At 37.7% G+C, this 13,398-nt stretch overlaps 1 protein-coding gene across 13 annotated transcripts in view; it reads left to right on the top strand.

The window, feature by feature from the left end:
- The window catches only part of LDB3 (LIM domain binding 3), a 115,768-nt gene that overhangs the window by 46,799 nt on the left and 55,571 nt on the right, over nt 1-13,398 (top strand). For 8 of the 13 annotated variants that reach the window (XM_039719765.1, XM_039719774.1, XM_039719771.1 and 5 more), the window contains exons 4-5: nt 4,224-4,299; nt 10,794-11,200. In XM_039719765.1, coding sequence (XP_039575699.1) covers nt 4,224-4,299; nt 10,794-11,200 — 483 coding nt within the window. The remainder of the gene's footprint in view (nt 1-4,223; nt 4,300-10,793; nt 11,201-13,398) is intronic. The other 5 variants (XM_039719773.1, XM_039719776.1, XM_039719772.1 and 2 more) reach the window with 1 other exon arrangement.

Below are 13,398 nucleotides of genomic sequence, written 5' to 3'. Positions count from 1 at the left end.
CTGAAAATTTAACTGGCACATTAATATCTTAGCACTTATTAAATGGACACCTCAAATTGACAACCATGAGTAATACTTTATCTTTTTACATCTCTCCCTAATGCTCCCGTCATCATTCCCAGCAAATTTTCAGGAATATTAATGCATTAAAACATATATATATATAGATATAGATATATATCAGAAGCCATATTCTACATTGGTTTTTTTGCATCCTGCTCTGTGCTTACCTGCTTCACTCCAGAATACCTCCATTTCAGTTAGGTCATAGCTAAACTACTTAAATTTCTAACTCTAATCTGTTTTATTACCTTTCCAGGCACTTGATGCCTTTTCATTTTCTAGTAGTTGAAATATTAGGATACAGTTTTTAAGATATTCAAGAAGTGGTAAATATGTGCTCATGTGTCAAAAAATGACAAATGAAAAAGCATACTGTAAAAGAGAAATGTTGATTTTAGTTGTCCTGAGAATTAGTAAAGGTAGACACTGACTGTGAAGATATGAAATAGAAAAAAGCCCCATGAAGATTAAAAAGAGCTGTTATCTCTATGATCATGTCTCCTCTTTTCAAGTACAATATTGTTCTCCCACAGAACTCTTTTGCAGCCTTTTCTTAGGCAGGCAGTTGTCTTAGGCAGCAGTTGCACTTCTCAGTGCAGTTGACTGATAATAAACCCTTGTTGTGAGTACAAAAATACCAGGATTGAAGTCAAGTGCTCTTCAATTAAAGATCTATTTAGGTGGGAACAAGTAGAAATTCTGGCAGTCATTTGAGCAGTGCTATCAAAATTGAACTGCTTTGCAAAAGCACGTCCATCTTGGTTTTGAACTTCATTAAAAAACAGAACCAGTACTGAGGGAGAGAAGAGGTGTATCTGTGGAAATGAGAAGAGTCTAAAAAAATACCAGAATTATGTATTTGGTCATCATTAGAACTGTTCCAAGTTTTCATTTTGAAATGAGGCTTTTGTTTATATCTTTAACTTGGAAAATGTAGAAGAAAATGTCTGAAAGTTGAAATCAAATGAAATGCCGAAGAAAAAGTATCTTAATGAAAAATTTCAACATCAAATCTAAAATTATCACAATCATCCATGATATTTGGTCTTTCACCCTTCTCATAGCCCTACTGAGCAGGTACCTCCTCAAGTGTTTGGAATAAAATAATTTTGCAATCAGTGGATTAAAGTGTAAACCTGGACACATATGTTCGCTACAGCACCATCATCACTTGAAAAAGCAAAAGTCCTTCCTGTTGCTGCAGGAGTTGATCTGTCTAGCAAGAGAGGGAGGAAAAAAAAGAATGTTCTGAACTTGCAGATGTTTTTCCTGGAGGAGTAATGACTCTTATGTAAATAATCACTTTATTCTGCAAGTGCATACAATTTCATTCCACAAATTGATTTCACCTCTTCTGCCCTTTTCTCTAGTGCAAGCCTCTGCTAGATCTAGCAAGCCTCATTATTCTCTTTTTAAATATCAAAGCTATAAACATCCAAGTCAGAGCTGTGTAGGAACAGTATTTTCAAGTAACATCTTGAAATCTCCAAATCTTGGCTAACACTGTGAATGACAGATGTATTTTATCACTCTTTTTAAATATCAAAGCTATAAACATCCAAGTCAGAGCTGTGTAGGAACAGCGTTTTCAAGTAACATCTTGAAATCTCCAAGTTGGTGTCAAATACAAATCTTGGCTAACACTGTGAAAGAGATGTATTTTATCACCAATGTGGAAGAAATGCAGCTTTTTAGCATCATCTTTTGTAGGCAGGTAATGAGAGAGGAAAAACTAAACATACTATAAATACCAGAAGTGATGGAATAGTCTGGTAAATAAATTCTTTTGCTGCAATATAACTGTTTTCCAGTTAAACATCAAACATGCAGTGTGTGGTTGTTTGCTCAACCTCTGTACATGGCAAACCACATTTACAGTGCTGAGCAACTCTGGCACTAAAATTCATCATCAGTGAGCACATCAGGGGGACACTTAACACGGTATGCCCAGCCCCAGCAATGTCACCTCACAGAAATAACAGGGTGTACTCAGAAATTACAGTAAAGGAAAGAGGAGCAGAGTCATCCCCTAAATCTTTGCGTGTTCATAAACTGCCACTGTCAGTTTTCAGCTATCCTGTGTTATGAGCTGCTGTTGGTTTTTGTCTCTTTTTTGCTGTCTTTCATGATAGATGTGCACATCTCATAAATATGATTTATTGTTTCTCTTTTTAAGCAAAAATGGTTGGAGTAAGAGTATGGCATTAATTCCTGAGGGAAGATAATTTGCCTGAGGAAAGTTTGTTTTAGGCAGTTAGTGAGTAGCTGTTATTCTTAGAACTTGAAAGTATCTATTTCTCAGATAATTATATCTTGGCAGTATATTGTGATGTATTTCAGCTGTGAGTATGAATTACAATTTTCTAGCCTGTTGTTTCAGGAATACTTTGTCAGTGAATTTCATAGGTTAATTACACATTGTTCAACAAAATGCCAGTTTTCATTGTTTCCTCAGACTGCATTCATGTTCATAGTACCTGCTTGTAAGGTAGGCATCTATTACATCGGCTTTGTTTTCAGCTCTCAAAGTAGCAAAATTTCCATCACTTCTAAGTGGAAATGTTCCAGTTCCTGTAAGGATTACTCCTTTCTCCTAGGTGGTCTTTTTTTTGTATGTTCACTACTGCTTATGGAAAAAACGTTGTGTGGCAGTTAAAGTTAAACCCAGAGCTCAGTGTGAAACTGGGTATTAATGCAGGAATTGCCACTGGGGATGAGCCCTGTTCCTGTTGAGCTCAGCTTTCCCTCTCTGGTGGATGCCCTGGTAAGTATTTCAGAGGAAACTGCAGCACAGCCCTCAGTAAGGCAATAATGAACCTAACACAGAAGGTCTTTTGAGCTGTGCTGTGAAAAATGAGAGTCTGTATATTTACTTATTATACCCAGTCTAAAGCAGCTCTTGGGGTTTTTTCTTGTTAAGTATAACTGTTTGATCCTTTCTGATACTCTGCTCTTCTTATAGTCTCAATGATGTCTTGTAACAATGAGTTTCACCTCGGGTTAATCAAGTTCTCTAGAAAAAGATGTTTTCCTTTATCAATTTTATGTGTTGTTTTTTCAATTTCATTCAATGTCCACAGGAGTAGTTTTATTTCCCTTTTTCTACCATTCATTATTTTCTAAGCCTCTACAATGTCTTCCCTTCTTCATCTCCTGTCTAAAGCAAACAATTCCAAATGCCTTAGCTGCTTCTACTTGATTTGTAAGCTTTTAAGTATTTTTATTTCATTTTTGTACCTCTCCTAATTTTGAAGTGTACTTTTTAAAGATTAGAATTTGAGACATAAGCCTGAACTATAGGTTGGAAATGGAATATTACTTGTATAATTCTGAATCTTTTCACTATTTTTGTTTTTAATTTCCTTTTTTCTGGTGATCCCATACTGGAACAATTTCGGGGAACTTTCACCACTAGGCAGATTCTCACAACACCTACCACAACTACATCTTCACTTACCTGGGCATACCAGGAGTGCTTCAGATGACATGAGCCTCTGTACTTTGTTATTCCAATGAAAGGGCAAACTGTTTTCAGAGCATTTTAGTGGGGTTTATTTGGGGCCTTTTAAATGATCAAGGGCATGTATTTGTCAAATACAGGTGAAAGACAAGCACCTGGAGTGGCTAATTCAGTAGTGTTCTGCTCATTGTGAAACTCAGTTGTCTGAATTGAAGCCTGTGTTTCTTCCTGAAGAGAGGTTTAAGTAATTGCAGTTATAGTTGTACAGTTTCTTATTAAGTAATAATCCTTTGAGTTATCTTGAGATGCCTCAGCACCAAAGTTTAGCCTCTGCATTTTAAAGTACCTTTAAGTCTCTTCTTCCAGAGTGCTGCCCAAACTTGAATTCATCTAGTTGTGGCTGACTTTCATCTATGAAAATGCAGTTTGGCACAAGTACTGGAAAACAGATGGTCTCGCAAGTCAGAGGTTGCTTCCATAACTGGTGGATTTTCATCATTCAAAGAAACTTTCTCAAACTTTTTCTCTCATTTAATACCTTTGTAAATGAGGCTGTAGGACAGAAAAAGTCTAAACTACACGTAACTTTCAGTCCTGATGTAGCAAGTTTTTGGCTTGAAATTAGATGTGAAAAATAGTAGTGCAGATTGCACATCTCCTTTGTTTTCTCTTTTTTTTCTTTTTTTTTTTTAATCCCCAGATCTAAACGTCCAGTGCCAGTTTCAACCACAGCTCCCAGAATTGACTCTCCCAGGGCTGTAATTCCCCATCAGAAGGTAAGTTTCTCCTCAGCCAGAATGAATGCTATTTCTGTCTGCTGTGGTGAAGGTAAATATCTACTATAGGTAATAGCTTCTGCCTGCCCCAAATAATTAAAGGTTGAATGAATGCACAGACAGCAAAACTGCTGCAAGGCAATGTATTAGTGATCTGTATTTTGCTAATTTCTGATTAGCAGGACCAAAGCATCCAGCTATCCTCTGATGTGATTTGGTCTAACCAATTCTCAGCAACTGTTTTCATCTTAGCTACAAGAAGCCAATAAAGCTTCTCAAAAATCTACATTTGCTTTCGTAGATTGTTGGGGAGAACCATTAGACTGTGCCTCCATCTATCCAAATCCTGGCTGCAACTGAAATAAAACTGATTTGGAAAGAGGACATGAGGGCCTTTGAAAGCTTGCATCATATAGTGTTCTTATCATAGAATTCAGAAGACCTGAGAATAAAAAATAAAGAGGATAAGTCAATTTAATGAATAACAGCAAGTGGCAGAGGAAATGAATGGCTTGGTTTCCATTGTCAAAGCACATCATCTTTCATAAAATAAATGTTCATTTTAGAATAAACACTGACTGTACCTGGCAACTCATCTTCTGTATCTTTGGAGACACTGAGAAGCAGGGGTACCTGAAAGATGGTGTGCATATATCCCTAGGCTCAGGCTCTGGGCAGAACATTTGTATTGCTGATGCGTTTGATTAGATAAATGGACAGGAGCTAAAGTTTCCATTGCTGCAACTTATCCCTGCTGTCTGTGCTAGTTCCATTCCTAGCATGCATATAAATCAAAAACACTGATGATCAAAATACGTGGGGAATTTGATGATTTTCTACTGGGTTTGACAGTTCCAACATCCATAGATCAATTTTAAGTAATTTTTATAAACACTATGCTTTCCAAATTCAGAGCACAGATGGTAACATCATCTCTGAGACTGCTGCAAATAGGTTCAAAATAGCAGAAGAGAATGCACCTGGGGGGAATAATTTGATTCAATTTTATTTTGTGAAATTTTAAATTAACCTGACTGGCCATTTATTAGTTGAGGCAGAAATTGTTTTTTCAGACTGGATGTTGTAAACTTTTTTGGCAAGATGAAACTAAGAATTTATCTTGTTTCTGTTTATATCATGATTTTATAACATTTTATAAAAGTTATTTTGGAGGAACTTATTGGAACAGTCACCAAACAGTACTGTGAAATTCCTAGGAAAAAAACAATGAATCATTATTTTGTTTAAACTGGTGTTTGACTGCACCAGCAAAGTAATAGGGACAGGAAGGGGAAGGAGTTCTCATTTTCCCTGGAGACCCACCCAGAATGCTGTCAGTGTTCAAGGCAGTGAGTAGATGTGTCTCATCAGTTATTCACCAACACAAGGTTGGCTCCTACCTTTTGGGGCTCTATAGCACCTGCACAGGTGAAATGAAAATTTTGAAACGAAAATTTTGTCCCCTTCCTCCACGGGCGCATAAAGCTCTTACATATTGGACTTTCGTGACTCTTTAGGTGCATTTTAGGTGCATTTCTTCCTTGCCAAGTGTCAGTTTTAAAATTGCTGCCATAGGTTTTCAAAGCTGTTTACCACAAAAAATACTTTCCTCCCTTACCTATCTACTGTATAGAAAGTTAACTTCACACACGGCAGGGGTCTCTTGAAGGTCCTAAAAGACCCCTTGGCATGAAAGCCATAAAGACAATTTACATTTCCTAGTCTAACCCTTCAGAGAGAGATAAGGATCAAAAGACTCAACCCATTTTCAGAAGCTTGCTGTCTTATGTTTGACAATTCTGTGCAAGGTGCTCAGGAAAGGTTTGTAGGAGCTGCTGGAGGCAATCTTCTCTGAGCCAGCTACAGGCAGTACTGGCAGCTGGAAAAGAGAATTAGTGGAACCTTTCTAGAGGAAAAGGGTGGCTTCCAGGGGAAGGTATGGTGGGAAACAGGTTATCTTGCAGTATTGAGGAAGATCTTAGGTGTAGGGTCATTCACCCAGGGGAAGAGGTATCATCAGAGTGCTGGACCTTTTACAGGTCAAGAGTGACACTTGTGTCACTTGTCTACATTAATACTAAGTTTTAAGTAAAGAAGAATTCTTCTCTGGGGATTGTTTGGAAGGAAAAAAGGCATTGAGCTCTCAGAGAAGTCTAAAAATCCAGAATAAAGATACTTTACTGGTAGAGGCAGTGTAATGCTGATTTGGCAGTAAGGTGTGTTACACTGAATACGCTTTAAAATCAAGGTTTCTTTGCTTGTCCCTTGATTATTTCTAGTAACAAGTATCACTGTAGAAATGAAGAATTCTGTGACACTAAGGCAGAAGTCACCTCCACACCTCTGCTTGACAGTGTTTAGACTGATGGTTTACATGAAATGAATTTGATGATATTTTTAAAAATCAGCAAAAGACTGAATTACAAGACAGTTGTGACAGTGTCATCCTCATGCATCAAGAGAAGCTTTCCTCACCCTTCTCTGGTTAAGGTTAAGGTGTGGCAATGTTAGCTAAACAATCTGCATGTGCAACTTCAGTGTCTAGTTAAAACCATAAATCCTCTTGTACATTATTGCTGATCTGATTGCAGCTTCCACTAATTTTCAAGCATGCACTTCTTTCACTATTTTTTTTTTGTTTTATTTTAGGGAAACAAGCATACTTTTTCACAAAGATCAGTCATTCTTTCACGAAGCTGATCAATATTATAAATGATACAGGTTCTGCAACCATAAGTATATAAGGCTATTATTGGAAATAAGGTTTGATTGCATTTTGGTTTCACTGTATCTGACATAAATCTCAAACTAGAAACAATTTTCATTTAGTTTAGTCAAATATTTTTGATTTAGTGAAGTCTTTTGTACAGGTGGGAAGAAAGGGCATAGTTAATGTTGAAAGAATTCAAATAACATTAAAAGTAAGCTTGAGTCCAAGGATTTAAACTAAGCCATCCATCAGTCAATGAGTTCCTGCAGCTCTTCGGAGGGGACACAACACAAGTGAAGACTCAGCTCAGTGCAGTTCAAAACATTCAAGCTAGCATTTTAGGGCTAAGCATGGCTTTAACATTTGTTCATTTGCATGAAGATATTGACAGCCTTGTTAATTCTAATAATATGGTTATGTGTTGTGCTTTCTGTGAAACACTACTGACAACACTTTTATTTTGGAGTCCCAGTGAGCATCTTGTCACACTTATGATTTGTTTCCTCCAAATTTGGGAGCCTATGTGTCTAAGAAAAAACATATGGAAATGACTGACTTTTTAAGTAGGGTATAGAATGGAGGAGCTGGCTCAGCCAAAAGCAGTTTGATCATGTCTGAGCAGAGTCATTCAGTGCCATGGTGCCTCTATTTCCTTTATCCTCTAAAAAATTTAAAGCAACAATTGCTTCTTGAGCATGTTGGGTGGTCAAATTCACTGGTATACTGTTAAAATTGTTCTCCCAGAAGTGCAAGAGGTGAGTAATGACTGTAGAATCACAGCAATAGATAAATAATGACATGTCAAAGGGAGAGGATCTGCAAAACCTGGTGTTGTATCTCCCAATCTAAATTTATTTTTCACTTCCCTGATACATAAGAAGGAACATTTGCCTTTCATAGGAACTGGATTTTTATAAACAAATAATGATAATACTATTTCACAATGGAAATTGAGCTGATTCCTAGCTTTCTTCTATTTCAAAAGGTTTGAGACTCCTCTATATTTATCAGTTTGAAGCTCATTCCCTGACGTTACGCAGTTTTCCTCCCGCAGTAAGGGGCTGCTGCACGATCCCTCATCTTTCAGAAGGGAAGCCCATTGCTCAGTGTCAGAGCCTCCTCTCCTGGTCGGCTGGAGGGGTAGCATCAGACTCCCGGAGCTGGAAATGTCAGCTTGCTTTCCCAGCCACTGAAACAGAATGGGATGAGAGATGGGGAACAGGGGAACGTTTGTAATTCTTGGCTGCATTTCATGTGATGCAATGCTGGAAGCTCAGTGCTGCTGCTCAGTATTAGACATTTGCCCTTCACAGTCAGAAATTGGTTCCAAAATTCTGCATTAATCTGATTTTGACACTGAACTGGAGACAAAAAATAATTCTACAATATTCTCCCAGGAATAAATTGAATCAGAGATTTTTTTTGTTGGTCACAAAAGGGAAGAGCTAAATATGCTGATGATGGGGCAGTAATTATTTAGAAGTACAGCTGCTCCCTTAGACACTTCCTGTTTCATCCATTTTTCCCCCACAACACAGAAAAAACAACTACCCTAAAACTATCCAAAATATGAACTCAAGATGGAGATTGCTAACCTGGCACTGCTGGGCTCTTAATTCTAATGCTGATTTGCCAGTATGCTGGTATTCTAGCTAGAGATCATTTGAGGAGCAAAACCAGAACTCCATTTGTGCCAAAAGGGAGCAAAATAATCAGCCATCATTTTTTAGGGCTGTCCCATGATTTTCCCTTTACCTGTTGTTACTGTCCAGTAACATCAAGACTATGAAAATGCATTAGGACTAAGGAAATATGCATCATTTCTCTCATTAGCAGTTGAAACTGATACTTTACAATCAGCTCTCCTTGTATGTCCTTTTATTTTGGGGTGTAGGGAGAAACCCACCATTAACTAAAAGCCAGAGTTTTCAGGGTAACAAATGCATGTAACTCCAGCATATCCTTTTTCTTCTCTGTTACATCTGTGTTTATTTTTTATTTAATAATTTTGTCCCTCCGGCATGTAAAAATGATTTGTCCAAGTGATTACTTAATTTTTGAACATAGCCTTGTGCATTTGTGCCTCTTTTTGAACACATTTTTAGAGGGAAGCCCTGTTTTCTATTTATTTAATGAAGGTTTTCTATTTATTTAAGGAAGCTTTCAATAGACCACTGGAAGGGATTGTTGTTTGCTGTTTTCAGTGTCAGGGTATAATAACCAAAGTACGTATTGCAAATGTATTTATTTAAAAAGGCATGGTCTGAAAATGCTTTTAGGATTATCTGTTTCTACAGCAGCTATTAATGCCAGCTAAAATCTCTTCCTGTTTATCACTAAGAAAAATTTTCTTAGTTAATTTTATCTGTCATACATTTTTGATTCAACGTGTCTTAAATATGTTTAATGTTATGGTCACTTATATCCTTAGACCTTTAGGGTTTTTTTCAATAAATTTTAATTAATCAAGGCATATTATCTTGATTTTTTTTTCAAATGTATGCTCCCTATTTATACATGCAATATAGAAAAATCCAAAAGGGCAATAAATTTTTTTTTCTCCTGAACCATAATGTTAAAATTAGTAAATTATATTAATGATAACCAATACTAGCAAAAGCATAAAATTAGAGGCCAAATTATTCTCAGTCCTATATTTCATGGAAGGGGAAGATGAGTGCAAGGTGTTAAAGATGATGATTGCATTGCCAACGAATGAGGCAAAACATCACTGCAGGCCACCACCTGCTCTTGAACTGGCTATCACTGAGGCCAGATTGTGGGCTCCATTCCTGCTTCAGGCTGATGTCCCCTGCCTGTCCCTGTCCCCTGAGCTGGACTGCAGCAAGTAGCCAGCATTACTGGGCCTCTTAACTGTGAGCATTTTTCTTTTTTGATATCACCTCTTATTTTAGTTTCACTAAGCATTTATAGTGAATCATTTATGAAGCTCAGGTGTTGGACTGTGTTTTTCCAGGATGAGTTTTTGGTGGATTGTTTTGAATCTGAACACCAGCACAGACTTCTATGGGCATAGATATTGCAGGAGAGATTCCTTTGGCTAAGGCAATACCTGCTGCTGTCCCAGTTAGGAATATTATGTGGGACAGGACTGTAGGATCACACACACACCTACATACTCAAGCACACTCTCCCTCAAGTGGAAATTAAGCAGGAATGATCAGCATAGGAGCAGCCTCTTTGTGGAGCAGTACCTGTTCTTGAGTCCTGTTGGTGTCTCTGCTAACCCTGCTGCATGGCCAGATCAGCATGAACCAGAGCCCAGGAAAGCAGTGCATCATTTCCATAACCTCAGGTGCACTCCTAGAAAACAGAATGGTGTGGTCTAGAATCATTGTGTCTTTATAATAATGGCATTGACTTCTCTGGTTGTACATGATCTAAAATTATTCTTACCTCAAGACTTTTTTTTTAAGATTTCTTAGTTATCCTAGAAATTAATGGACAGTATTGCCTTAATGTAAAATTACTGCTGTGAGGTTGACTAGTAGCAAATGCTCTCCTAATGTTAAGCTTTATTTGTTGATTTCAACTAAAACCTAGTAAAAGAATGCCTGAGTTGTTTTTGCTTTCCTTATTTTGAAACAATGCATTTCTTTGTTGAAAATCTTCCCTGAAAGTTTGAATGCTTTGGCCCCAATCTGTTTATTGCTAGTTTATGACTATGTTTACAGCATTAATTGCAAATATGTTATTTTTGCATGTGTTCTATGATTGCTCTTTTCTTTTTTTCTTTTCTTGGCCTGCATGTTTGCTACTACAGGAACCTGCTTGGGAAATCAATGGCAACAGAACAACATTCAACCCTCTAACTAACACGGCGACTGGGCCTATGGGTAGTGTTTTAGCAACCAATGGAACCTTTTCAGGCTACCTCAACCAGCAAGAGATCAGCCTTTCAAATAGCTCTTCCTACCTAAAGACTACCACAGTTAGATCTTCCATGTCCTCTCAGTCTGTGACTCCTGACATTTCACCTGCCAAGAGCTCGTTAGGTTCCAAAGCAAGCCCAGCTTTGGCTGGTGGCAGTAGCCCTGCTCGCCAGCCGAGCCCTGCAAGGCAGTATAACAACCCCATTGGCCTTTACTCGGCAGAGACCCTGAGGGAAATGGCTGAGATGCATAAATTGAGTCTCAACCGAAGGGCTTCGGAAGGTGGACTTCCTAGAGGGTAGGTAACATGGTAACATCTTTAATTATTGCAATAACTAATGAATTTGCTGAGCAGTGAATGTAATGGTGCTTACTCTATTGTATATTTGTCTAGCAGTCATTATTAAAGTCTGGATCAATAATTAAGTTTTCCAGTAGTCTCCAAAACATACCCACATTGCCATTACAGAACAATGGTTGTTGGTATGTGGCGTGCAGCATGGATTGGCAATAGTCAGGAAAGCATGAGAGGGAGCACCAAGACTGAAATAACTGTAATCATCTCAGGGTTGTGCCACTCAGCAGTTCTAACTAATGCATGGAGTCTCAGAGAACCAAGTATTGCTGTCAGACATCAGAGCAGCTGCTATAAACCACACCTGATCTTTGGTACTTTGCTAGAGAGAAATGGCTTTGACCAGCAAATCCGACATACCCAGCTACTGGGGTGTCCTACTCTAATTCCTGCCTTAATGCGTTGGCTTTCCTAAGCAAAATGAGTCAGAACTGCAAGATTTTGAATCCTCTGGTTTGAAGAATGTCTTGCATCTATTAGTTTTTAGGTTAACTTTGCTATAACAAAGAATGATCTCCAGATACTGCCCAGATAGTTTGATCCCATGCTGTCAAGGTTTTCCATATTCCTATATTGCAGGTCAAATATTTTATTAGTAGGCTTGTGAAGTGAGGAGCTTGGACTGCTGTACATGAGAAAAAGCAGGGAGAAACAGGTTTTCCTAATTTTTTTTGTCTTCACGTATAAATCATCAAACAAATCTAATTTTTTAGTTTTTTTTGTAGCTTGGGTTTTTATTTTAAATGAAGATAAATTTCTTGTTAGGAATGTGGGGAAAAGTGGTTTTTTTGACACTAGGGACTTGGCTACATAAGGAAAACCAGAAAATTCCAACAATCCGCTCAAGGTCTGATAGCAACTGCATATCTTCAGTACTTTATATCCATTTGCAGCAGCTCTTTGCAAAAATAAAACCAAGAGGTTTTAAGTTGTAGAAAAGTAGGGATATTTCATCCTATTAAAAGAGCATATACACCTGTTCTAAATGATTCAAGCAATTTTATGTGATTCACTGCCACTCTCTTGAGCACTCAACATTAGCAATCCTAATTAACTTATCTGAGAAAATTCTATCCTCCCTTCTTATACTTGATAATTAAGTAAAGCAATTGCCTTTAAAAAAATAATTTCAGTTAGTTACCAAGATCAGCAAAATAAACCTCAGAATACTTGTCTCGTAATTTACAGTTTCCTAAAGAATACCAATTCTTGTCTTATTTTAATATACAGAGTTTCCTGGGTGTATATCTTGTTGTCTTTTTCTCCACTGTGTTAATAATCCTCCTTAATACCTGCAGGGGTGAGGGTTAAGGGGCTGAATTTTGGATGGCTCAGCATTGTGTTTGTTATCAGAATTACAATACAGCTGTATCAATCACCAAAGTCAGTGTGAGCCTTTCTATTCAGTTGGAATGAAATTTTAGGGAACTGCTATCTGCCTTTACCATCTGGAACACTGATGGACAAACAAACAGAAAAAAAACCCACAAAACCCTTATCCTGCTGTGCAGGAACATTCTGAAAAGATGAAAGAGCCCAGAAGCACTAAATAAATGTATCTTGTCTGGTAACTTCTCTGAGATTTAGAGAACTGTACATCTCTGTTGACATGCAGAGAAAATTCAGAGCTCAGTAGTGCTATCATTCCCACTCCCACTTGACTGTTATCCATGAAGTAAGAAGTATCTTACCTCCTGCCCTGTGGAGAAAAACATGGAACCTGTAACTATCTTGGGACTTGGTGGCATCCATGATAATCTCAAACTCACAGTGCATATATGGGAATAAGGAAGCACTGTGAGCACTGAAAACTCACCTCTGGTTTTTACTGGGAACATTCTTACCATATAACACAACACGGTTGTGATATTGTGGTGCTCCAAAACTGAATTCATTGTGCTTTCACAAACATGCACTTAGCTGTATGGTAAAAGCTGCAAGAAAGTTCAAGCATGAGCAGTGATATTAAGGTATGTTTCAGTTCTGTGGCCTTTTCACCAGATGATTTAAACTTAATTCACTGAATTGCTGTTACAGGTTTAGCTTAACCCTTTGGAAAATCCTATCAAGAAGCTGAAATTAATTTTGAGATTACTTCCTTGATCTGTGAAGGATAACAAAGCATCTGTTTGTCTGATACA

The sequence above is a fragment of the Passer montanus genome, unplaced genomic scaffold (genome assembly GCF_014805655.1).
Source record: "Passer montanus isolate IOZ18808 unplaced genomic scaffold, ASM1480565v1 scaffold42, whole genome shotgun sequence".
Classification (NCBI taxonomy): domain Eukaryota; kingdom Metazoa; phylum Chordata; class Aves; order Passeriformes; family Passeridae; genus Passer; species Passer montanus.
The sequence above is the reverse complement of the archived record's forward strand: the minus strand, read 5'-3'. Positions and strand labels throughout refer to the sequence as shown.